A 23,872-nucleotide genomic window follows, 5' to 3' on the forward strand; every position below is an offset into this window, starting at 1 on the left:
AAGATACAAACCAGTTAAATCCAAATGCTATGGCTTTTAATCTTTCTGCTAAAGAGAATGAGCATCAAAAGCATACAAAACAAGAGTCCACAGCACAATGGGCTAATAAGATTTTTGGAAGCAAGTTAGTTACCACTAATCACTCGTGTCAGGATATCCCATCTCAAGATACATATGGATCATCAGAACAAGTGAATGAGAAGGACAGACTAGCTCTGACTAGTGGCAAACTTTGGGAGGATCAAGCTGAGGAGGATTCTGAAGAAGGAGAAATTCCAAAAGGAATAAATGAAGAAGCTGAAGCTGATCAGGAGGACATAGAGGAGGAAGATCAAAGTGTAAATGATAATGCAATTGTTGTAGCAGAACATACTCGAGATCCAAACAGAGCAAATACTCTGTTTCAAAATAGAGAAAAGGTCAAAAACATACCAGAGGAGGAAAATAATGCTGCAGACTGCAGTGAAGCCAGGAAACAACCAGCTACAACAAATACAGGCGCATCAATGCACTTGGACAAAAATGATAAATTGGATGGATTAATATGCAACACTGAAGGGGAACAAGGGATGAGTAAAAAAAATGACAATCAAAAAGAGGTTGGTCATAATAGTAGGGTGAGGATACTCAAGTATAATGATACCAAAGGCGTAATGACTCGTTGTCCCTCTCATGAATTGGCAAGACCAGTTATTAATCAAGAAAAAGAAGATGAAAACATTCTGGGAAATGGTAGAGATTTAGATGAGGAATCCACAACTCAAAACTTCATCAACGTGGCAAGAAAAGGTGATATCTCTCCAACTCATATAGCCAAAGTTAATTCTGCTGCAAAAGGAAAAAAAGGAAAGATTAACAGAAACAATTCTGGCATGCCTACTGCTGGGATACAAACTCGACGAGGTTGTTCTAAATCAAATAATTGTTAATGGATGCAATTATTTGGAATATTAGATCCGTCAATACGCAGCGAGCCTTTGAGAGGCTCGTTAAAATGTATAGACAACATAATTTCGATTTTGTTGGTCTCATGGAACCAATGCAGGATGGTTCAAAGCTGGAATTATACAGAAGACAGATAGGATTTTCTCAAGCATTTTCTAACATTTTAAATAAGGTGTGGGCTTTCGTTGATGAACTGTACGACGTCACAATTCTATATGACATGGAGCAGCAGCTGACATTACAAATGACTCATACAGAAACACGCATTGTCCAAAATGTTACTTTGGTCTATGCCAAGTGTGATGCAATAGAAAGAATAGAGCTTTGGGATTCATTATACGCAATGGCAGCAGATATGGATGTTCCTTGGCTTGTTGGAGGTGACTTCAATGTCATATGGGATGATGAGGAGAAGTTTGGGGGACGTCCATTGACTTTGAAAGAAGTCGATGATTTCCGACATTGCATGAACACCTGTAATCTATTTGATTTAGGATTCAAGGGAAGTATATATACTTGGTGGAATGGAAGAGCGGAGGAAGATTGCATTTTCAAGAGACTTGACAGATGTATGTCTAACATTGAATTTCAACAAATGTTTCCTGGAATAGAAGTCACTCATCTGCCAAAAACTGGATCCGACCATTGTCCCATGTTGCTAAAATGTAATCTTGAATCGACTGTGATAAAGAAATCCTTCAGATTTCTCAATTTTTGGACAAAACATCCGACGTTTAAAGATGTGGTCAATGAAAATTGGAACGCAGATTTTGAAGCAAATCCTTTCACTTTATTCAACCACAAAATGAAAAAAGTGAAAAAAGGACTGTCACAATGGAGCAAGTCGACATATGGAGATATTTTCAAGAAGATATCTAGTTTGGAAGAGGTCGTCAAGGTTCATGAGGCTCAATTTGAAATAAATCCAACTCGGGCAAATAGGGAAAGACTGTGTAAAGTTCAAGCACAACTTATCAAATTTCTTGCTCTTGAGGAACAATTTTGGAAACAAAAGGCAGGGATGGCATGGTTCAAAGATGGAGATAGAAACAATAAATTCTTCCACGCTCAAGTCAACGGCAGAAGGAAGAGATTGCAACTATGAGGGATTCAAAACAGCGATGGAATCTAGATAGATGACAATACTCAAATCGCAGAAGAAGCAGTTCACTTCTTTAAAGAATAGTTCCATGAAGAAAGATGCCCATCTGATTTTGAAATTATAGGTCATGTTCCAAAATTAGTAGGAACGGAGCAGAACATTCAGCTGATGAAGCAGCCCACAAAAGATGAGGTCCAACAGGCTACGATGGGGTTAAATGGAGAAAGCGCAGCTGGCCCGGATGGTTTCACAGGAGCTTTTTTTCATTCATGTTGGGATATCATTGGTGACGATGTCTTTAACATGGTTAAGAGTTTCTTCAATGGTCATGAACTACCAAGATATGTTACACAAACAAATCTAGTTCTATTACCAAAGAAGAAAGATGTGCAAACATTTTCAGATCTACGTCCAATAAGCCTGAGCAATTTCATCAACAAAGTTATTTCAAGGGTCATCCACGAGAGGCTAGTTAGTCTACTACCTACTCTTATTTCTGACGAACAAGCGGGGTTTGTAAAGGGTCGAAACATAGTTGAAAATGTGCTCCTCACTCAAGAGATAATCACTGATATTAGACTGAGATCGAAGCCCGGACCAAACGTAGTGATTAAACTAGATATGACGAAAGCCTATGATCGTCTTTCTTGTTTATTCCTCACTAAAGTCCTGAGGCAGATGGGTTTCTGTGAAACATTTATTGACTTGGTATATGGAATTGTGTCTAACAATTGGTACACCGTTCTTATCAACGGTCAGCCACATGGATTTTTCAAGTCTACTAGGGGCGTCAAGCAAGGAGACCCTCTATCACCAACCCTCTTCATACTTGCAGCTGAGGCGTTTTCAAGGGCGTTAAATGATTTGCACCTTAATTTGTACTTCTGTGGTTTTGGAATGCCAAAGTGGAGTCCAAAAATAAACCATCTAGCATACACCGACGACACTATAATTTTTTCTTCTTCAGATGCTAAGTCGTTGCAGCTGCTAGTTGGGATTTTGGCAGCATATGAAAGAGCTTCTGGACAACTCATTAATAAGTCCAAATCAGTAGTCTACATGCATGATTCTTCACCTGAAGATGTTGTAAATAAGGTTCAAAGAATCACGGGTATTTGCAAGCAGGAATTCCCTTTCATATACCTTGGATGCCCAATTTTCTACACACGAAGGAAAATGGAATACTATGATGGTTTGATCAATAAAGTCATGGACAAATTGCAAGCATGGAAAGGAAAATTATTATCGATTGGTGGTAGGGCGATTTTAATCAAACATGTCCTACAAAGCATGCCTATCCATCTCTTATCGGCAATGAATCCACCTCCATTTGTCATTAATAAGCTACACAAGATATTCGCACAATTCTTCTGGAGTAGCTCTATTGGTGGCAAAAGTAGGCACTGGGCATCATGGAGTACTCTATGTCGACCTTATGAAGAAGGAGGAGCAGGTTTTCGATCTCTACACGATGTTGCAAAAGCTCTTTTTTGTAAGCTCCGGTGGAACTTCAGGACAAAACCAACTTTATGGAGCTCTTTCATGTCCCAAAAATACTGCAAAAAATTAAATCCTATTGTAGTACCTTGGAAAAATGGTTCGCATGTTTGGAGACGAATGCTGGAATGTCGGGACATTATAGAACATCAAATTAGGTGGCGTCTGAAAATGGGATCTTCGCTTTTTTGGTTTGACAACTGGACTGGATTGGGAGCATTATACTTCAACACACCTGATGACTTTTACATTGATGAATCAGTTAACAATGTTACTGATGTTATGCATACAGGATCTTGGGATGCAGACAAGTTAACCAACATTCTGCCTAAGGAATATGCAGCACACATTATTGACAATATCAAACCACCAGGGGAGCACCAATTGCTTGACATACCTTACTGGTGCCTTGAGACTGGAGGTAATTTTTCAGTGAAATCAGCGTGGGAGTATTTAAGGCAGAGAAAGGGCACGGGGGAAGCATACATAAAGATGTGGGTAAAGGGTTTACCATTCAAGATATCGTTCTTTATGTGGAAAGTATGGAAAGCAAAACTACCCCTAGACGACCATATAAAGAAAATGGGATACGCAATGCCTTCTCGATGCTGGTGCTATGTGCAACCAGGAGAAGAAACGTTATATCATCTTTTCTTTACCTCGTTTGCTGCGAAAAAAGTGTGGTCATACTTCCTAATGCATGCTGGAATTAAAATAGAGGGACTGTCTATGCACCAGGCAATTGTGAAGTGTTGGACACTTAGAGTAATATCAAGATTGCAGCCAATTTTTCAAGCACTTCCTGCCATCATTATGTGGGAGCTGTGGAAGAGAAGAAACAGTTACAAACATGGGGAAGCAGTGACGATTAGAAGGGTGATTTATCAGGTGTCCACAACCATTCAATCGCTTGTTAGATTGAGGAAACCTGCAGTAGCTAACATTCCTCAGAACTGGCCAGACATCCTGCAAATCATGGAACAGTACACGCCTAAATTGAATATTACTAAATTCTTATGGGAATTGCCAACACAAGGATGGATTAAAGTTAATTGCGATGGGGCATCGAGGGGAAATCCGGGCAGGAGCTCAATTGGATATGCACTTCGAGATGATGAAGGCAATATAAAGTATGCTTGTGGAAAGTTGATACATGACACAACAAACAATGAGGCAGAGGCATTGGCAATTCTGGAAGCTCTAAAATGCTGTGAGGAGAAAGGATTCAACAGAGTTATTTTGCAAACTGATTCGCTACTCTTGAAGAACGCTATAGAAGGATTGTGGAATGTTCCTTGGGTCATTGCAGAATATGTAGAAGATATTGCAAAGGTCATGTAAACAATTCATGTGAATCTGTCACATATCTTGAGAGAAGGGAATTGCTTGGCAGACCATCTGGCGAATCAATCACTTGACATGGGCAATATCGAAGCACATAGTTTTCAGGAACTAGATACAAAAGGCAGGAGAATTGTCAATAATAACAAATTACAATGCCCATATCTAAGGGTGAAAGTTGCGAGACAATAAGGATGAGCAAGACAAACGAGATGGGGACTGCTGAAAGATTACAATTTTACAATAACTCAGATTTCTTTTTTGCAGGAACAATTTTTATACCATACTTGTGGTTTGGAATTCAAAGGGGGATGTTACCAAATAATGTTCATTCGGTCGGAGAAAAAATTACAATAAGCTCACACAGTTTGGCTTGTGAGCAGGAAGGATGTCAGCTCGTGCGCAAACTAGAAGTAAACATATACTTGACAAGGCCAATGGACAGGTGTGCTGCCAGAAATTCACAGCAAATACACAATACGACTCCCAGTACAAACATCGAGTCATTGGTACAAGAAAATGGATGACAAATCTATGCATACAAAAATAATGTTTGGGGCAGAACTGAACAAGAATTTTTTATTACATCTGTGGACCATCTCATAATGCCGTTTCCAGAACTGTGGGAACAAGGTAGTGGCTCAAATCTGGGATTCGATTCCTACTCTAATTTACACGACCAATGCAGCAAAACGAGTAGAACCAATCGTACACACAAAATCTGGTACAACAATATACCAGCGACAACACAGTGCTTGTATGGCAATAAAAAGGGATGCTCATTTCCCTCATATGACAAGTCTGGGCGGCTGCATTCATGTGAAGAAAGCAACAAAAGCAGACGCTGGGACATTCAAAGAACAGGCAATATTCATGTTCGAATCCTTATGGAGGCGAACATGATAAAGCAGGGAGATATCACACGTACTGAACATGCTTTGCTTCAAACACGCTCGTCAAGCCAAAAGGAGCAACAATCATTTTATTATCAAGTGTGTTGTATCCGTAGGTGGCTACTAAGATTAAAAAGTATAATTTTCCAGATTATACATCATCACATTAGGCGCATTATTAGTATACAATTTGTACTATCAATGATGAGTATTCTACTTAACATTGGTAATAGGATGTATGTGCGTCTTATATTTTACTTCTTTCATCGTTTAAGACCACCGGAATTTTTGTAATAGTTGTAATACTCTATTTTTTACTTTTATATATAAAAATATTAGCCCTAGGCACTTGCCTAGAGGTTTGCCAAAAAAAAATCAAAAAATATATATTTAAAAGTAAAAAAAAGGAATATTCAAAATTCAAAAAAAATGTATTGTTTCTTTTGTAGTATCTCTTTTATAAATTCAGACTAGTAGTCCAAATACTTCCTTAAAAAGATTTTTCTTTAGTCTTTATCTCTTTTCAAAAAATAAAAAAAATAATATAAAAATCCAGAAAATATAAAAGATTGTATTTAGAAGGGGTTTAGTTTATTTACTCTACGCTTGATCAAGACCGAACTACGCCGGTTTGATTCTCACAGGGTGTGAGATACGTAGGCAACCCCCATCGGGTCCAACCTCCCGTTGAGAAATGTTGCCACTTTTATAAAAGGGTCGGGTGATGCCATTTTTGTAAAAATGGCCGAATGTTCCTAAGCGGGACGCTGGAAGGCGGACATTGCATAAGCGGCCATTTTGGGTCATCATTTTTTATTTTTGACCGGTTGATCCCCGCAGCTTTAAAATCTTCGTTCCCGAAGTGCTAAAAGCCGCATCTGAAAACCGAGTCCATCGTTTTGAAAACAAAAATCTTGGAAAAGAGCATAGATAGTTTTATTCTGAGTCTAATAAAAGTTTTTCGTTGGTATAATCACCTTAATAAATGTGCAGGATGAGCACAATACAAAACAAACCCTTTTCAATAATAACCAAGATCCCTTTTGAGTTGCGATTATGGTGGAATGACCTAGGCAAGGAAGGGCAAGACAAAGTAAAGAAGTATCTGAAAGATCTCCCGGATTTACTAGACATCCAGCCTCAGGGTGATATTATCAGATCATTGGTCACTTGCTGGGATTCCAGCACACAATGTATTTCATTTCTCGGACTTTGAGCTCACCCCGACGTTGGAAGAAATAGCGGGATACATCGAAAGTGATGAAGCTCCGTTAAGGTTCAAGTACTTGATTGCACCTAGGGCCGTCACGGTACACCGGTTTCTGGATTTCCTAAAAATACCCCGAACATTTCACCATCCAGATCTTGCAAAAGGTTTCTGCAGTCTCCGCCTCATATATGCTAGATACGGCCACGTGGGCGGGTTCAATAAGCCAGACATCAAACTATGCAGTAGAGGTAACCGACAAAAGTGGGACGAACACAGGCTGGTAGCTTTTATGACAGCTTTTTTGGGTCTTATAGTGTTCCCAAGGAAAGACGGAAACATCGATCTAAAAGTAGTTGGGGTCGTCAGTACCTTGCTCACCCAAGATAAAAGTACTCTGGCGCCTATGATTATGGCTGACATCTTCCTGGCTCTCACTGCTTGCCGAGCCGGGGGTGACTTTTTCGAAGGATGTAACCTTTTGTTGCAAATGTGGATAACCGATCATTTATGCCACCGCTCCCCGCTCTTGGGTTATGGTTTGCCCGAGAAGACTTGTATTGGAGAATTCTACACAAGAATCAAAGGGTTTAGTCTACCCGAGGGAGTCACAGCATGGACGTCATTTTTCCGAACTCTCACTGCCAACCAAATCCAGTGGACGCTCGGATGGTTGCCTGTTGAGGAAATCATATACATGCCGGCAACCAGGCCCCACTTTCTATTGATGGGACTTAAAAGCATCCAACCCTATGCACTGTATCGGGTTTTGAGGCAACTTGGGAGGTATCAAGTAGTGCCGAAAGATGAAGACTTGAGCACCCAAGTGGTTGAAATCAGTCCGGACGATCGGTTCCCCGAAGAAGAAGTTCGCCAGATCTGGAGTGAGTGTCAACATCTGACGGCAAACACTTGTGTGTTGGATACGGCTAAAGGAGAAGTTTCCCCAGGGTATCACGCTTGGTTTAGAGGTGACATGTCCTGCGAGAGACCAGCTAAAAGACCTCATCTCAAAGATTTCATTGAGTCATCCCAAGAGCAATGGAACTGGTTAGCAAAGGAAAAGGGGTATCGGGCGAAGATCGGTGAGTTGAAGCAACAGGTTGAAAGTCTGAAATTCAATAACAGTATGCAAATCGCCGCGGATCGAGGCGAAAAGAATAGATTGGCCCAAGAAAATGAAGAACTTAGGGCCCAAATCCATAAATTGAGAATGGCTCCTGATAAACAACCAAGGAGTCGATCAGACGAGCAGTTGATAAAAGGGCAGAAAAATGAAGTCAGGGAATGGCGAGATGGTTTAGAAGAATCTGAAAACGTCATGGCAGAGCTCAAGGTACAGTGGGGTACAAGAGCAGATAAGCATCGCCGATACTTGAATCAATTGAAACACGACTACGAGAAAACTGATGCCAACATGAAGAGAAAGGTGGCTACACTTGAGGTTAAAGCAGTTAAGCAAGCCGAGGATTTCCAAATTGAGAGCAGACACTGTTACGACGTGTTGGCCCAAATGGAGGTAGAAGTGCGGCAACTGAAGAATCAGCATATGCAGGATTCTCAGGCTTTTAAAACATGCAGTGATTAGATAAAACGCCTGCTTATAGAGAAGAGGCAAACCAGAGATAAGATTAGGACCATTGTCCATGCCATCATCAGAAGGTGTCTACGATGTGAAAACATGACCAGCATTACCGTTCTCTCGGCAGTAATGGTTTATGTCAAGCAGACCATGCATGAGCTGGAACAACTTGAAAGGGATCTCACACCTAAGACCGCGGCGAAGCCGAACGATGCCCCGCGGGCGCCAATTCTCGAAACCTTAATGTATTCATAGGTCAAGTCTGTATCTTAGCATCTTCTGTCCGTCTTTTCGCATCAGGGTGCATTAGTCCGTTTGAGTCTGTACTTATTATCAAGGTTTGTTATTTTCCCTTTTTCAAATGTTGGTTGTAATGGATTGCTTCAGTAATAAAATGTGTGCTTCTTTTATACTCCTCTATTTTGAACTACGTAATGATCTGATTCATGCGGCATCGTGATACGTAGGCAATCCTCATCGGATCCGGTCACATTTTTAACCGCAAATAATGAAAACAATAATAATAGAAAAAAAAACAAAGAAAGAAAAATGGTGATAAATAAAAGGAAAGCCTAAAGAGAAGCCGGAATGACGCATGTCTTTGTTGCAAACATGTAGAAATTCACTTAACTGTGTAGGTGCATCACGCCCCAACATGCGATTACCTATCTGTTATTTGTTTCACACTAACCGATTGCTTGCTGCTGAGTCATCCACGTTTGTAGAAAAGGTGGTTGGTTTGGTGAAGGTCTGGCCTCACATTTATACTTCACGAGGTCGAAAGTGAGTGTTCAGTTACCCGTTGTTAAGTCGAGAGGGAGTATTCACACTTACTTCACAAGATAAAAGGGAAGCATAAGAATGTCTTCAGAAATTCCTTTGCTGACAGTTCCTATTTCCGAGGAGAGTTCAATATCGGCCGTCTTGACGCCCGAGTCAGCAACTGCTGAGGTAAACAGAATCCTGCGGCTCCGCATGTTGGAAATGTTGGATGACTGGAATAACGGAAAAGAGCCACCGAGTGTGATCCCTGGGTTCCCTGAGTTGTTCTCCAGGACAAGTGGGACTTCCAACGTCCCCAAAAGCTATCCGGCTACCCCGTTAGGGTACCCAGCCCTCTCTGCTGGATCGCCCTCTGATTCTTATCCCCGGATGTCAACAACAGATGTAGCTACAAACATATTTACTGCACCTCCCTGTCCAATCGTGTCACAACCTGTTACACACAAGCCAAATTTTGACTCATCCTCATTCACATTCCAAGCACCATCCTTCTCACAGGAACCAACTCGGTTCACCACCAGCACTCAACAGCCTCAATACGAGTTTGCACCTGGGCAGGATCAAAACCCCAAAACTGCTGAACAAGATGAGATGGCAAAAAGAATGAGGAGCCTTGAGCAGAGTTTGAAAAACATGCAAGGTTTAAGCGGACAGAAGAGTGTCTCCTATACCGATCTATGCATGTTCCCTCACGTGCACCTACCCGTGGGTTTCAAAACCCCAAAATTTGAGAAGTATGACGGATACGGCGACCCCATTACTCATCTCAAAAAGTATTGCAACCAGTTGCGGGGAGCCGGCGGCAAAGAGGAATTGCTGATGGCATACTTCGGAGAAAGTCTGATAGGAATGGCTTCAGAGTGGTATATGGACCAAGACATATCTCGATGGCATATATGGGATGATCTCGCCAGAGATTTTGTGAGACAATTCTAGTATAACATCGACATTGCACCAGACAGAAATTCTCTGTCAAACTTGAAGAAGAAAACCTTCAGAAAGCTTCAGAGAATATGCTATTAAGTGGCGCGAGCATGCATCGAGGGTAAAACCTCCCATGGACGAGATAGAAATGGTCACTACTTTTCTCCAGGCTCAAGAATCAGACTATTTCCAGAACATGATGTCAGCCATGGGAAAGCCTTTCGCGGAAGCAATCAAGATCGGGGAGATGGTAGATAATGGTTTGAAAACGGGTAGAATCTTAAGTCAAGCAGCCATAAGGGCAACCTCCCAAGCCGTCCAAAGCGGGTCCGGAGGAATGACAAGAGGAAAGAAAAAGGAAGAAACATCCATGGCAGCATCAGAAGCGAGGGAATATCGTAATCCTAGGCCCCGTTTTCCAGAAAGAACCCCACAGCATTACTACCCCCACCAAAATGTGACTTATGCTCCTCAACCCTACATGGTCATGAATACCCAGCCCTATGTCCATCCACCACAGCAAGCCAATCGAGGCCTAAATCTACCTCCTAGAAATCAGCCTCCCTACCGGAACCACTATAATCCACAGCCTCCTCAAAATAACTTCCGCCCTCAGGAACCACCTAGAAGACGGACTTTCACACTCATCGGTGAACCATATTCTACCTTGTTCCAAAATCTAGTCCAGATGGGTTTCCTGCAGCCAGCCCCTCTGATAAGGCACAATCCGGCATCACCTGCTTACAAAGCCGGTGTTAGGTGCGCTTATCATTCAGGAGCAGAAGGACACGATACAAATGATTGTTGGACTTTGAGAAGGTTGGTTGAGAACTTGATAGAGCAGGGGAAGATAGTACTAAGGGACGAGGAAGTCCCAAATGTGACCAATAATCCGTTGCCCGCTCACAATAACGGGCCGTTGATTGGAATGATTTGTGAGGACAAAGAATTTGATCCTGCCTTAAAAGTTATAATCGCCATCGTCGATGCAGGGAAAAAGCCTAAAACCACCCCGAAGCCAGAGAAAGGGGAAAAGAAGGTCAGTACTGTCAAGGTTGAGCCCGAAGAGAAAGTTGAGGAAAAGACAATGACGATGGTGCCTGTGAGGAGTGAAGTTTTTTACGTTCCACGAGGTCGAGCAGAGAATCCACAGAGATTCGAAGTCAAAAGGGCAAAACCAATGTACGTACCAAAAGGGGCCTATGTGGTCCGGGGGACGATTCAACCACCTCGGCTGAATGAGCCAGTGGTTATCGGACGCGTGCCACAGAAGCCGATGACAGACCCGTCCACAGTACCGTGGAACTATCAAAGAATGTTGGTTACGTACAAAGGCAGAGAAGTCACGGGAGAACTTCCGGAGAACACTTTCATTGGAAGGTATTCGAACACTCAAGAGTTAAACAACGCCACACGGAAGCGCTTCCCACCCAAAGAGCCTGTAAGCGTTGAGGAAGCGGAAGCTTTCTTCCAAAAGATGAAAATGCCAGACTACGAAGTGGTAGATCAACTACGCAAGTGCCCCGAGCAAGTGTCCATGCTATCTCTGCTGATGAGGTCGGCCGAACACCAAAAGATCTTGCTCAAGACCCTGAACGAAGCGTACGTACCAGTTGAAACCTCAGTCGAACAACTGGAACGAATGACGAAGAGGTTCTTCGCCATTAACCAGGTTTCTTTCAGCAAGAACGACTTACCTCCAGAGGGAGCAGTTCACAACAAAGCCCTACATCTGACAGTTAAATGCGAAGACTACTACGTCAAGCGGGTAATATTGGATGGAGGATCAGGTGTTGACATTTGTCCGCTCTCCACACTGCAGAGAATGGAAATTGGGACTGGAAGAATCCGCCCCAATAATGTCTGCGTAAGGGCTTTTGATGGCGTCAAGAGGGACACCCTCGGGGAAATAGACTTGGTGTTGACTATAGGACCAGTGGAGTTTGAAATAACTTTCCAGGGGCTTGACATGGATACGTCTTACAATTTTCTCCTCGGCAGACCTTGGATTCATGCGGCAGGGGCTGTACCTTCCATTCTTCACCAAATGGTGAAGTTTGAATACGAAGATCGGGAAATTGTGTTCCACGGAGAAGACGAACAGTCTATTTATCGGGACCCATCCATCCCATATCTTGAATCAAGGGAAGGGAGCGAGCACACGGTTTATCAGGCTTTCGAAGTTGTGCTAGCAGAGCAGTATGAAGAAGGAAGACCTTGCCCCCAACCTTTCTTGTCCAACGCCTCAATCATGGTGGCTAAAGAAATGATCCGACATGGATTCAGGCCAGGGAAAGGGCTCGGACGAACATTGCAAGGAATAACGGAACCCATTGCCCTGCTTTACACCAAGAAACTTTTTGTGATAGGTTTTCAATCCACTCCAAAACACGAAGAGTGGGCAAGGAAGAGGAAAAATGAGGGTTGGAAACTGCCTCGGCCTTTGCTAGATTTGTACGAGACTTTCGTCGGACCGAAATACATCAAAGAAGAAGACGATGAGGTTTTCACGACCGAAGAGATCGAGGAGATATGTGGGGCAATGAGAGGAATGCTCTACGAAGCTCACATAGTTCAACCGGGAGAAGGCACAAGCACCGCTGAGATGCTATATGTGGGGCCATACGCCAAGCTTCGAAACTGGGAGGCCACGTCATTCCTAACTAGATAGGAGTCCGGGTAGACCTGTCCTGCCACCTTTCCTGCATCACGAGTTATCCCCAGGATATAACTTGGATGTTTTTCCCTTCAGTTGTTGTTTTGAATTCCTGAAATATAAACATTGTTATCTTCCAAATTCCAAGAAATAAAAATCATTGTTTTCTCATTTTTTCCTTTGTTCTGATTTTTTGTTATTTTTCCTTTATCTTTTCTTTCAGTTATAATAATGCGGCTTTAAATAATATGACATGCTTGCGGACTTCACGCCCAGATCACAACGAGCTGTTTAATTGTGAAATAATGAACCAAGAATCAGAATATGACGAATAAGAGGCTTTTAGGGAGATAAATCGAGAATTGGAACACTTTAAGAATAATCCTAAGCCGAATCTGAATGACACTGAACCGGTTAATTTGAGAATTCCTGAAGAAATCCGAGAGACCAAAATAAGCATTCACACGGATGAGAAAACACGAGACGTGATAATTCAACTCCTTTTTGAATTTAAAGATGTGTTTGCTTGGTCATACGATGACATGCCGGGATTAGGTATTGATCTAGTGGTTCATAAATTGCCAATTCACCCTGATTGTCCTCCAGTTCAATAAAAGCAAAGAAACTTCAAAACTGATGTCAGTGACAAAATTAAAGAAGAGATCACCAAGAAGCTGAAAACAGGAGTAATTCGGGTAGTCCAGTACACCACGTGGTTGGCGAATGTAGTTCCAGTGCCGAAAAAAGATGGGAAGACTCGGGTATGTGTGGATTATCGAGATTAGAACAGGGCGAGTCCCAAAGACAATTTCCCATTGCCCAACATCCAAATCCTTGTTGATAATTGCGCCAAACATGAAATCCAGTCTTTCGTAGATTGTTACGCTGGGTATCATCAGGTGTTGATGGATGAAGGAGACGCCGAGAAGACTGCTTTCACTACACCTTGGGGCACTTACTGCTATCGAGTTGTGCCATTCGGTCTGAAGAATGTTGGGGCAACTTACACGAGGGCCATGATTGCCATTTTTCATGACATGATGCATCAAGAAATAGAGGTGTATGTGGACGACGTGATAGTCAAGTCCAGGACGCGGGACAATCATATCCAAGACTTGAGGAAATTCTTCGAGAGACTAAGGAAGTACGACTTGAAGCTGAACCCAGCCAAATGCGCTTTCGGAGTCCCATCAGGCAAGCTTTTGGGTTTCATAGTAAGCAGGAGAGGTATCGAATTAGATCCAACAAAGATAAAATCTATCAGAGATCTACCTCCCCCAAGAACGAAGAAAGACGTGATGAGTCTGTTGGGCAGGTTAAACTATATCAGTCGATTCATTGCCCAGCTGACTAGCACGTGTGAGCCCATATTTAAGCTATTGAGGAAAGATGCAACGATCAAATGGATGGCTGAGTGTCAAGAAGCTTTTGACAAAATCAAAGAATATCTTTCAAATCCCCCAGTTTTTGTCCCGCCAGAGCCAGAGAGACCCCTGTTCTTGTATCTGACAGTCTTGGAAAATTCTTTCGGTTGCGTCCTCAGGCAACATGACATAATCGGAAAGAAGGATCAAGCGATCTACTACCTGAGCAAGAAATTCACCGGCTACGAGGCCAAGTACACTCTGCTGGAAAGAACGTGTTGTGCTTTGACGTGGGTTGCTCAAAAATTGAGACATTATCTCCAGGCTCACACTACTTACCTCATAAGCAGGTTGGATCCTTTGAAGTACATATTTCAGAAGCCAATGCCTGCGGGAAGACTGGACAAGTGGCAAATCTTGCTTATCGAATTTGACATAGTCTATGTCACCCGCACGGCGATGAAAGCCCAGGCGTTAGTAGATCATCTAGCCGAAAATCCGGTTGATGAGGAATACCAGCCATTGAGTACTTATTTTACAGATGAAGAAATAAATACCATAGAAGTGGTCTCGGAAAACACTCACGTTTGGAAGATGTTCTTTGATGGGGCCGTAAACGCCAAAGGTGTAGGAATCGGGGCAATTTTGATCTCGCCATCTGGTCAGCACTATCCTGCTACAGCTAGACTGCGTTTCTTTTGCACGAACAATACAGCTAAATATGAAGCCTACATCATGGGCATGCATATGGCGATCGATCAGGATGTTGAAGATTTATTGATTATGGGAGATTCTGACCTGATTATCCGGCAAGCCCAAGGTGAATGGAAAACTCGGGATGTCAAGCTTATTCCTTACCGACAGCACGTAGAGGACCTCGACAAGCGTTTTAAATCAATAGAGTTCAGGTATATCCCGCGGTGTCACAATGAACTAGCGGATGCACTTTCCACCTTAGCTTCAATGTTACCCTACCCAGGCAACGCCCACGTCGATCCCTTGGAAATCCAAATCAGGGAAAGACACGGTTACTGTAACGTAATCGAGGCAGGATCGTGTACACAGCCATGGTACCATGATATCAAGAGGTTCTTGAAGACACAAGAATACCCCGAACATGCTACTGGAGATCAAAAGAGAACCATTAGGCGGCATGCAGGTGGTTTCTTTTTGAGCGGCGAGTTATTGTATAAAAGGACCCTGGACCTCAATCTGCTAAGATGTGTTGACGCCGAGGAGGCGGGAAGGATCATGCATGAAGTACACGCAGGAGTGTGCGGGCCCCACATGAACGGGTATGTTTTGGCAAAGAAAATCCTTCGAGCATGTTATTACTGGATGACCATGGAAAAGGACTGTTTTAGCTTCGTTCGAAAGTGTCATCAGTGTCAGGTGCACGGTGATTTGATTCATACACCTCCCACGGAATTGCATCCCATGTCTGCACCTTGGCCATTTGTTACCTGGGGCATGGACGTCATTGGTCCGATCGAGCCGAAGGCCTCAAATGGACACAGATTTATATTGGTTGTTATCGACTACTTCACGAAATGGGTAGAGGCTGTCACTCTCAAGTCGGTCACTAAAAAGGCTGTAGTGGATTTTGTGCATTCAAATCTTATTTGTCATTTTGGTATTCCTGCAACTATCATCACAGATAACGCGGCAAACCTGAATAGTCACTTGATGGGGGATGTATGCGAACAGTTCAAAATAACGCATAGGAATTCCACTCCTTATCGGCCCAAGGTCAATGGCGTTGTTGAAGCAGCAAACAAGAACATCAAGAAGATTTTGAGGAAGACGATCCAGAGTTCCCGACAATGGCATGAACAGTTACCCTTTGCATTGCTGGGATATCGCACCACAGTACGCACGTCAGTAGGAGCAACCCCTTATCTGTTGGTTTATGGGACCGAGGCTGTGATACCAGCAGAGCTAGAAATTCCTTCGCTCCGAACCATTGTCGAAGCAAAAATTGAAGATAGTGAGTGGGTTAAGACTCGATTGGAACAGTTGACTTTGATTGACGAGAAACGAATGGCTACGGTTTGTTATGGACAGTTGTACCAACAAAGAATGGCCCGTGCTTACAACAAGAAGGTCCGACCCAAGAATTTTGAAGTGGGTCAACTGGTACTAAGGCGCATTCTGCCACATCACCAGGAAGCGAAAGGAAAATTCACTCCTAATTAGAAAGTCCCATACATCATCCGAAAGATATTGCCGAGAGGAGCATTGTATTTGGGCGATATTGAAGGAAATGATCCTGAAACAGCAGTGAATGCAGATGCAGTCAAAAGATATTACGTCTGAGTTTTACTTCGGTGATGTCTTGGCACATTTGAGATGATGAAGGATTTGTTCCCACTGCCCAAACACTATCAACTCTCTCCACAAGCCCTTTGAGCCGGTTGCATTTCTTTGGCTACCTAAAAAAGAAAAAGAAAAAAAAGGAAAAAAAAAAGAAAGAAAAAAAACATTGATTGAGCCTGAACTACGTCTGACTTGATTCCGAAAGGATACGTAGGCAGCCTCTTTCTGGGGTTCAGTCACACCAAAATAAAATCCAATATACCCTGAAATTGAAATCGGGGCACACCAAACGGCTTAGAAGTTGTAGTTTCATCTACCATTCTTTTACCAAGCACAAGTCCTTCGGATCAATTGCCAAAGGCAGGGGAGGCCAAGAGATGTCATGATTGGAGGCCGGTACATTCATAATTGAAAGAAAATAAAACGAGAGAGTCTTGTCGGTGAAAACCTTCGGGCACCGTGAGGCGACGGGAGTAGAGAAATAAAAAATGAGAGAGCTTGTTCAGTAAAAACTCGCAAAGAGTGCTATCAAACGACAACAAGAAGAGAAATGAGAGAGGTCGACTAGCGAAAACCCGCAAAGGGCGTTGTCGGCCGAAAAGATAATTCCGCATCAGAAAGTCTTGGCAAAATTCCACCGGTTTGGAAACATAGATCCGCTTTGGTTCATGAGGAAGTACAAGTTTGTGAAGGTCAGGCGTCCAGTCTAAAAAGCATGTCATGTCAATTTAAAGTTAGCATGTTTCCCTCAGATAAGTCTTTCTTGTCCCGAAAGAGACACTTCTCTTCTAAAATTTGCTTTCTCCGTTCTTTGTTTTTACTTTTCTTTGAATCCCTTTCATTTTTAACCCCAAGTTCCAGATATACTGGAAAGAATAGGTGGCAGGGCCGGTTTCACGGAGCTCCATTTCGTAAGAAGTAAATACCCCGCTTCAGTGGTACGTTTGTCCAATCCCGATGGATCATAATGTTGGCTGCATTCGAAGTAAATCCACACACACCCACACACACACACACAAAAAAAAATGACAAATCCCCACATGGTCCCCCTTTGTACAAATCCGCACAGGGTCCCCCTTTGTACAAATCCCCACAGGGTCCCCCTTTGTAAAAATCCCCACAGAGCCTCCCTTTGTAAAAATTCCCAAAGAGTCTGCCCCAGCTAATCCCCAACGAGTCTGTCTTGTACAAATCCCCAAAGAGTCTCCCCAATAAAAATCCCCACTGAAAATCCCCAAGCAGAATGGGATGGAAGAACCAAAGCCTTACACGGGCAAATCATCACAAAATCTGGAAATGCGAGTCTGAGCAGTCTAAAAGGGTTTCGCCTGTGAATCCAATCAATGGAAGAGTTTTTCAACAGAAATAAGGACGCGAAAAAGCAATTGGAACAATCAAGGTCACCGAACCAACCACCATTTTCAAACTAACAATTGTTCTTTGTTTGGAAAATTGAAACAGTTGTGATCCAAAGCAACCATTGCAAGAAGCAGGGGTCGCCCAAAAAGAAAAGGAATACGTGAATGCAAGAAACAGTGTGGCAATAAGGAATCTACTCAAAAGGGAAGTTTTCCCAAAATTCTCTCTTACATTTTACTAAAAGAAGAAAACTCAAAAAAATTGGTCAGTTAGAATCCCCAGCATTTTCCATTTAGCCAGCATTAGGGCTCCAACCCCTGAACTGAGCATTTTTTCTTTTAGCCAGCATTAGGGCTCCAACCCCTGAACTGAGAATTTTTTCTATTAGCCAGCATTAGGGCTCCAACCCCTGAACTGAGCATTTTTTCTGTTAGCCAGCATTAGGGTTCCAACCCCTGAACTGAGCATTTTTCTGTTAGCCAGCATTAGGGCTCCAATCCCTGAACTGAGCACTGTTTCACTTAGCCAGCATTAGGGCTCCAATCCCTGAACTGAGCACTTTTTCACTTAGCCAGCATTAGGGCTCCAACCCCTGAACTGAGCATTTTTTTTTCTGTCAGCCAGCATTAAGGCTCCAACCCCTGAACTGAGCATTTTTTCTGTCAGCCAGCATTAGGGCTTCAACCCCTGAACTGAGCATTTTTTTCTGTTAGCCAGCATTAGGGCTCCAACCCCTGAACTGAGCATTTTTCTGTTAGCCAGCATTAGGGCTCCAATCCCTGAACTGAGCGTTTTGTTTTAGCCAGCATTAGGGCTCTAATCCCTGAGTTGAGCATTTTGTTTTAGCCAGCATTAGGGCTCTAATCCCTGAACTGAGCACTTTTTCACTTAGCCAGCATTAGGGCTCCAACCCCTGAATTGAGCGTTTATTTTCTGTTAGCCGACATTAGGGCTCCAACCCCTGAGTTGAGCACTTTTTTCTGTTAGCCAGCATTAGGGCCCCAGCCCCTGAACTGAGCATTTTTTCTGTTAGCCAGCATTAGGGCTCCAACCCCTGAACTGAGCGTTTGCCTGTTAGCCGACATTAGGGCTCCAATCCCTGAGTTGAGCATTTTGTTTAGCCAGCATTAGGGCTCCAATCCCTGAACTGAGCGTTTATTTTCTATTAGCCGACATTAGGGCTCCAATCCCTGGGTCGAGCACTTTTTCATTTAGCCAGCATTAGGGCTCCAATCCCTGAACTGAGCGTTTTTCCTTTAGCCGACATTAGGGCTCCAATCCCTGAGTTAAGCAACCTTCCTTCAGCCGACATCGGGGCTCCAATCCCTGAGTCGTGCATTTTTACCTTTGGCGACATTAGGTCTCCAATCCCTGAGTTGCGTTTTGTAGACTATAGTTTTTTTTTCTCAATCCCCGCATCAGTACTGTAGCTTTATTATGGCAATTAACTCACGAAATTGTCCTAGTGAAACTGGGGCAGAAAAATTTCGTTCGTTTGTTTTGTTTGTCTCAGTAGGTTTGACCTCGAGGCGCATGGATCGAGATGACCTACGGGATGAGTCTCAATCTTGAATAAAGAAAAGAAGAAAAGAATAAAAAGAGAAGATGTTCCCAAATACTAGAACAAACAAACGGCGGGTCGCTCCAAAAGTTGATCAAAGTCCCGAGCTTTGCCAATCCCGTCTCACTCAATACCGTAGAAATAAACAGGCGCCTACAACTTGCAAGCATCAAGATTCGGATCGAAGTCTACAAGCAGAATCAGCTAAGACCCAATATCAAGTTGCAAAAGAATTATAGATAGGAATCTTGTAACTAGCAGTTGACAAGCATAAATAGTTAGTTCAGTTTCAATTTCCTTTGGTTGTAATAAGGAGGTCAGTTAAAGCAGTTGTGGCAACAGCGACAGCAGTAACAGCAAGCATTGCAATCCCATGGTAGCCCCAGCTACCAAAGTTTCACGAACTACATTGACCTGATTCCTGTTTAGCCCAGGATATGTAGGAAATCTTTGAAGCAAAGATTCGGTCAAATCTTTCAAAATGTGCTTCACACGGAGTAGTCCAATGGGCAAAATCGCTCATATCCGCTCACTTCATCTTTGCACGAAAACTCTTCGTGTTTTCGGACAAAGAGGGGCAGCTGTGAGCACGTTTTTATTTAGTCTTATCAAACAGAAATACAAAAAAATATATGTCGTGTGTAATTAAACCATAATTCGGTTATTAAAAGGAAAATCACAAAATATGCATCTTTTATTCTATTTGTTGCCATGGTGTGATTTTACCTATTTAAATATTTTAATATGTGTGTGATAATTGTGTTAAGTGTTAATTAATATGTGTTTAGTTTTACTTTAATTAGGTATTGTGTTTTAAAGTAGAAAATAAAAGAAAAGAGTGCAAATTGGTCTAAAAATCGGACCGGGCCAGTTTCTTTAGGAAAATTCGAGGCCCAAAAGCACCAAAACCAGCCCAAGGCAGCCGGTCCAAGAGTCCCATCTCCCAGGCCACCAAACGACGTAGTTTGATGCCAAAACTACGTCGTTTCAAGAACAACCCATCTCAGTCGTTCAAACCAAGTTGATCTGATGGCCCTCGTCCCATCTTCCTTACCCGTTACCTGACCCGACCCATTCCACCCAAAGACCAACCCGGTCTCACTTAACCAAACGATGTCGTTTTCTTTAAGTGAGAGATCCAGGCCGTTGATCTCGACTGATCTAACGGCTATGATCAAACGACCACCCCGTATATAATCCCTCATCCCTTACCCCCACGCCCCCTAAGCCAGACCCCCCCCCTTCCTTTAGGTCGTCTCCCTCACCAGACCCAAACCCCACGAAACCCTAGCGCCGCCCCCTTATCCCATCGCCTAAAACCCAGCGGCATCAATGCCGTCGGTCACCAAATTAACACCTCTAGTGCACCTTGACCCCCTGAACACGAATCTATGAACCGTTTGGCTCGAATCAACCTACATCGTCTCGAATCTTCATTTGAAGATTCAAGCCAAACCCCAACCCATGCCAAACACCCCCAAATCCATGCCAGGCACTCCCCTGACCTCCCTCGTGACCAAACCAGGCTTGGTTTGGTCCGAATCTAACCAGAAAAACTTGAATCCCAAATCTGCCCCAGGAACCCTAGAAGTCCAGAATCCGAGTTTTTGTCCGTTTAAACAAGAAGTTTGAGGTCTAATAGATTTTAGTTGAAGTATTCTCAGTTGAGAACACTTCGATTAAAGTCCGTTCAACCCCAAAAGAGGTTCGAGTCAAAATCCGAGACATGGTCATCTGATTTTCAATTCTTTAAGGTATTTTCTTCTTCTTTTTCCTTGCCAATTCATATTGTTTGTTTTGCTTAATGTTTGTTCATGTGTTTAAATGGTAGTGGATTTGTTTTGTGTTGACTGTCCTGTCCACCTTGCCCGGACCTTTATTTGTTCAAGTTTTTCTATCAACTGATTAAGTGTATGTGTGTAAACTATATAATCGATTGAAAATACATTGGGTCGATTAATTAGTTTCAGGGTTAACTTTGTTTTGGGCAGTACAATTTGCACCCCCTGTTAGTACCATTCGATTCTGATTCCTTTGGTATGATTTGAATGTACTCAGTATAATTCACACAGTCGATTCGATACATGTCGTCAAATAGTTTCAATTTGGAATGATAGTAATTTGATTCCTGTTGGTTTGATTTTATTCAAATCAGTTGAGAAGTGATTACATTGTGTGTTAGCCTTTTATTTGAATCAGAAATCACCTAAGGATTGGATAGCTGTTAGTGTTAGCATAAATTTCAGATTGTGGTTTAAATTGATAGCATGTTTACTCACTTTAGGCTTTGGGCAGCATGTGTTTTGTCAGCTGTTTAATGAATTAGAGTAAAATGGACAGCATGTGCTGTCAGGACACACTCATGCTGCCCATACTTGCTTAAATTAACAAAGGATAAACTTTTCATAAGGAAAAGAGGGCTGTCAGGGGGAATCTCATGGGGAATACTTTTATTTTAATCTTTTGAGTGGAAAAACAGGAGGAGAACATGGGAGGGGGTTCAGTTTGTTAAACAGGCTGTTTGAATGGGCTGATGGAAGCTATAAAAACAGAAGGGTTTCCATTAGTTCAGGGGAGGAGATCAGGACATCAAAAAGAGAGGGAGGCAAAAATAGTTCTGAAAAATCAGAAAAGTGAGGGTTTTCAGAGAGAAAAGAATTGAGGGAGATAGAAAAGAAGATTTCTGCTGTTTGATTGAAGCTGAAAACTCTGCTTTTCCTCACCTTTTTCTGTTTGGAAATTAGCCTTAACCTGCTATTTGTTCTGTCAAACTTAGGGTCCTTCCTTTGAGTGTTTGAAAAATCAGAAATTGTATTCCATTATTGTGTCGGATTCACCTATTACTGCCTGTTGATTAACATTGGTACTTCCGAGTCTCAACTGAGTCTGCTGAGTGTGATTGTTTGGGTATTGGGTACTTGTTTCATTGGGCTACTTCTGGTTTGTCCATCTAGGGTTGATTCTGCTCTACTGTTGCTGTTGTATTTGTTGTCGTTGCTGCTATTCTTATTACTGCTGCTGACTTCTCTACCTTCTTCTTCTTCTTTGCGTTTCAACATCCAGGTACACACTAGAATCTCACATTGTTGTAACGGTGAAAGCATGAAATGAAAGATGTGAAGAAGTTTAATCATTTGCTGCGTAATTATAGCTTTGTAGATGTTGTTAGATTTGTGTAATTTGTTAGGTTGTAACTAAATAGCATAATACAACAGTTAGTTTCGTACTTAATTGAAACTTAGTTGTTTAGGTACTGTGATTTATAGCGGTTCAGTTGTATGTATGATAATTACGCAATTTGTAAAATGCACAAGTAGTTGGTAATAGCAATAACTAGACTTCATCTTTAGTTATATTTTGTACATAAGGTACTGTTTCTAATCTTGCCAAATGTAATATAGTTTCTTTTTCATCATTTGAGCTAACTTTATTAAATCTGATTCCGTTAGGCAATCTATAGAACCATGTTCGAATCCCATTAGTAGCAGTTTCTAGTAGTTAACTCCATTAATCTAGTTTAAATAAGTTAGTTTAAATTCGAACTTGAAGAACATTTAGCGTAAGTTTAGCATTTTCATTAATCTTGTACGTTAATCTCCTTTAGCGAATTAAAAGCATGCTCGCTCATGGAATAAGGCTCGAAACGATTCCCCGCCTCGTAAATAATTAATCCAATAACTAAAAAAGGCCAGAATTGGCCAAGCATGTAATTTAATTAGCATGTATTTTCTTTCTTCTATTTTTTAGAGACAAACATAATAGAAATGTAGTCGTTGTAGGTTTATCCTTTCAAATAATGAGACGAGCCTCGCCAAATAAAAATGCAAATCACGGGGCCCTCAATAATTGATCATAATAAATACTTAGAATTTGGGAAGGACTGTTTAGTGAATTTCACTACCTTCCCCAAAGATAATAACGCGTCAGACTCTTTAGGCGCGACTTAATTAAATTACATTCTTAAATTCGGGTGCGCATTTATGTGACCCAAATTCAAATCTCAACGGAGTCGAAATGTGTTAACAACTACGGGTGCATTGATTGTGACGTGGTTCGAGATGCATTTTCACGACGTTGCAATTCTATAAAAAATAAATGATAATAATAAAAGCGGTTTAAACTTAATAAAAGCACATAAGTCATAACATGTATTTAAATCAGATATTTAGCCATTATAACAATTTAAGCGACCGTGCTAGAACCACGGGATTCGAGGGTGCCTAACACCTTCCCTCGGGTCAACAGAATTCCTTACTTAGAATTTCTGGTTCGCAAACTTCATTTGGAAAGTCGAATATTTTCCTCGAATTGGGATTCAAGATAAACCGGTGACTTGGGACAC

At 42.2% G+C, this 23,872-nt stretch overlaps 1 protein-coding gene across 1 annotated transcript; it reads left to right on the plus strand.

The window, feature by feature from the left end:
- The first annotated feature begins 928 nt into the window (after window positions 1-928).
- LOC138873716 (uncharacterized) lies at window positions 929-2,050 on the plus strand. Its single transcript, XM_070152193.1, has one exon. It carries the CDS (start codon window positions 929-931, stop codon window positions 2,048-2,050), a length of 1,122 nt encoding a protein of 373 aa, XP_070008294.1.
- Window positions 2,051-23,872: the final 21,822 nt, after the last annotated feature.

The sequence above is a fragment of the Nicotiana sylvestris genome, chromosome 7, assembly GCF_000393655.2.
Source record: "Nicotiana sylvestris chromosome 7, ASM39365v2, whole genome shotgun sequence".
Lineage (NCBI taxonomy): Eukaryota > Viridiplantae > Streptophyta > Magnoliopsida > Solanales > Solanaceae > Nicotiana > Nicotiana sylvestris.

What these genes read in the sequence shown, in the direction of transcription:
- LOC138873716 (XM_070152193.1), top strand. Translation starts at nt 929, where the DNA reads ATGGATGCAATTATTTGGAATATTAGATCCGTCAATACGCAGCGAGCC.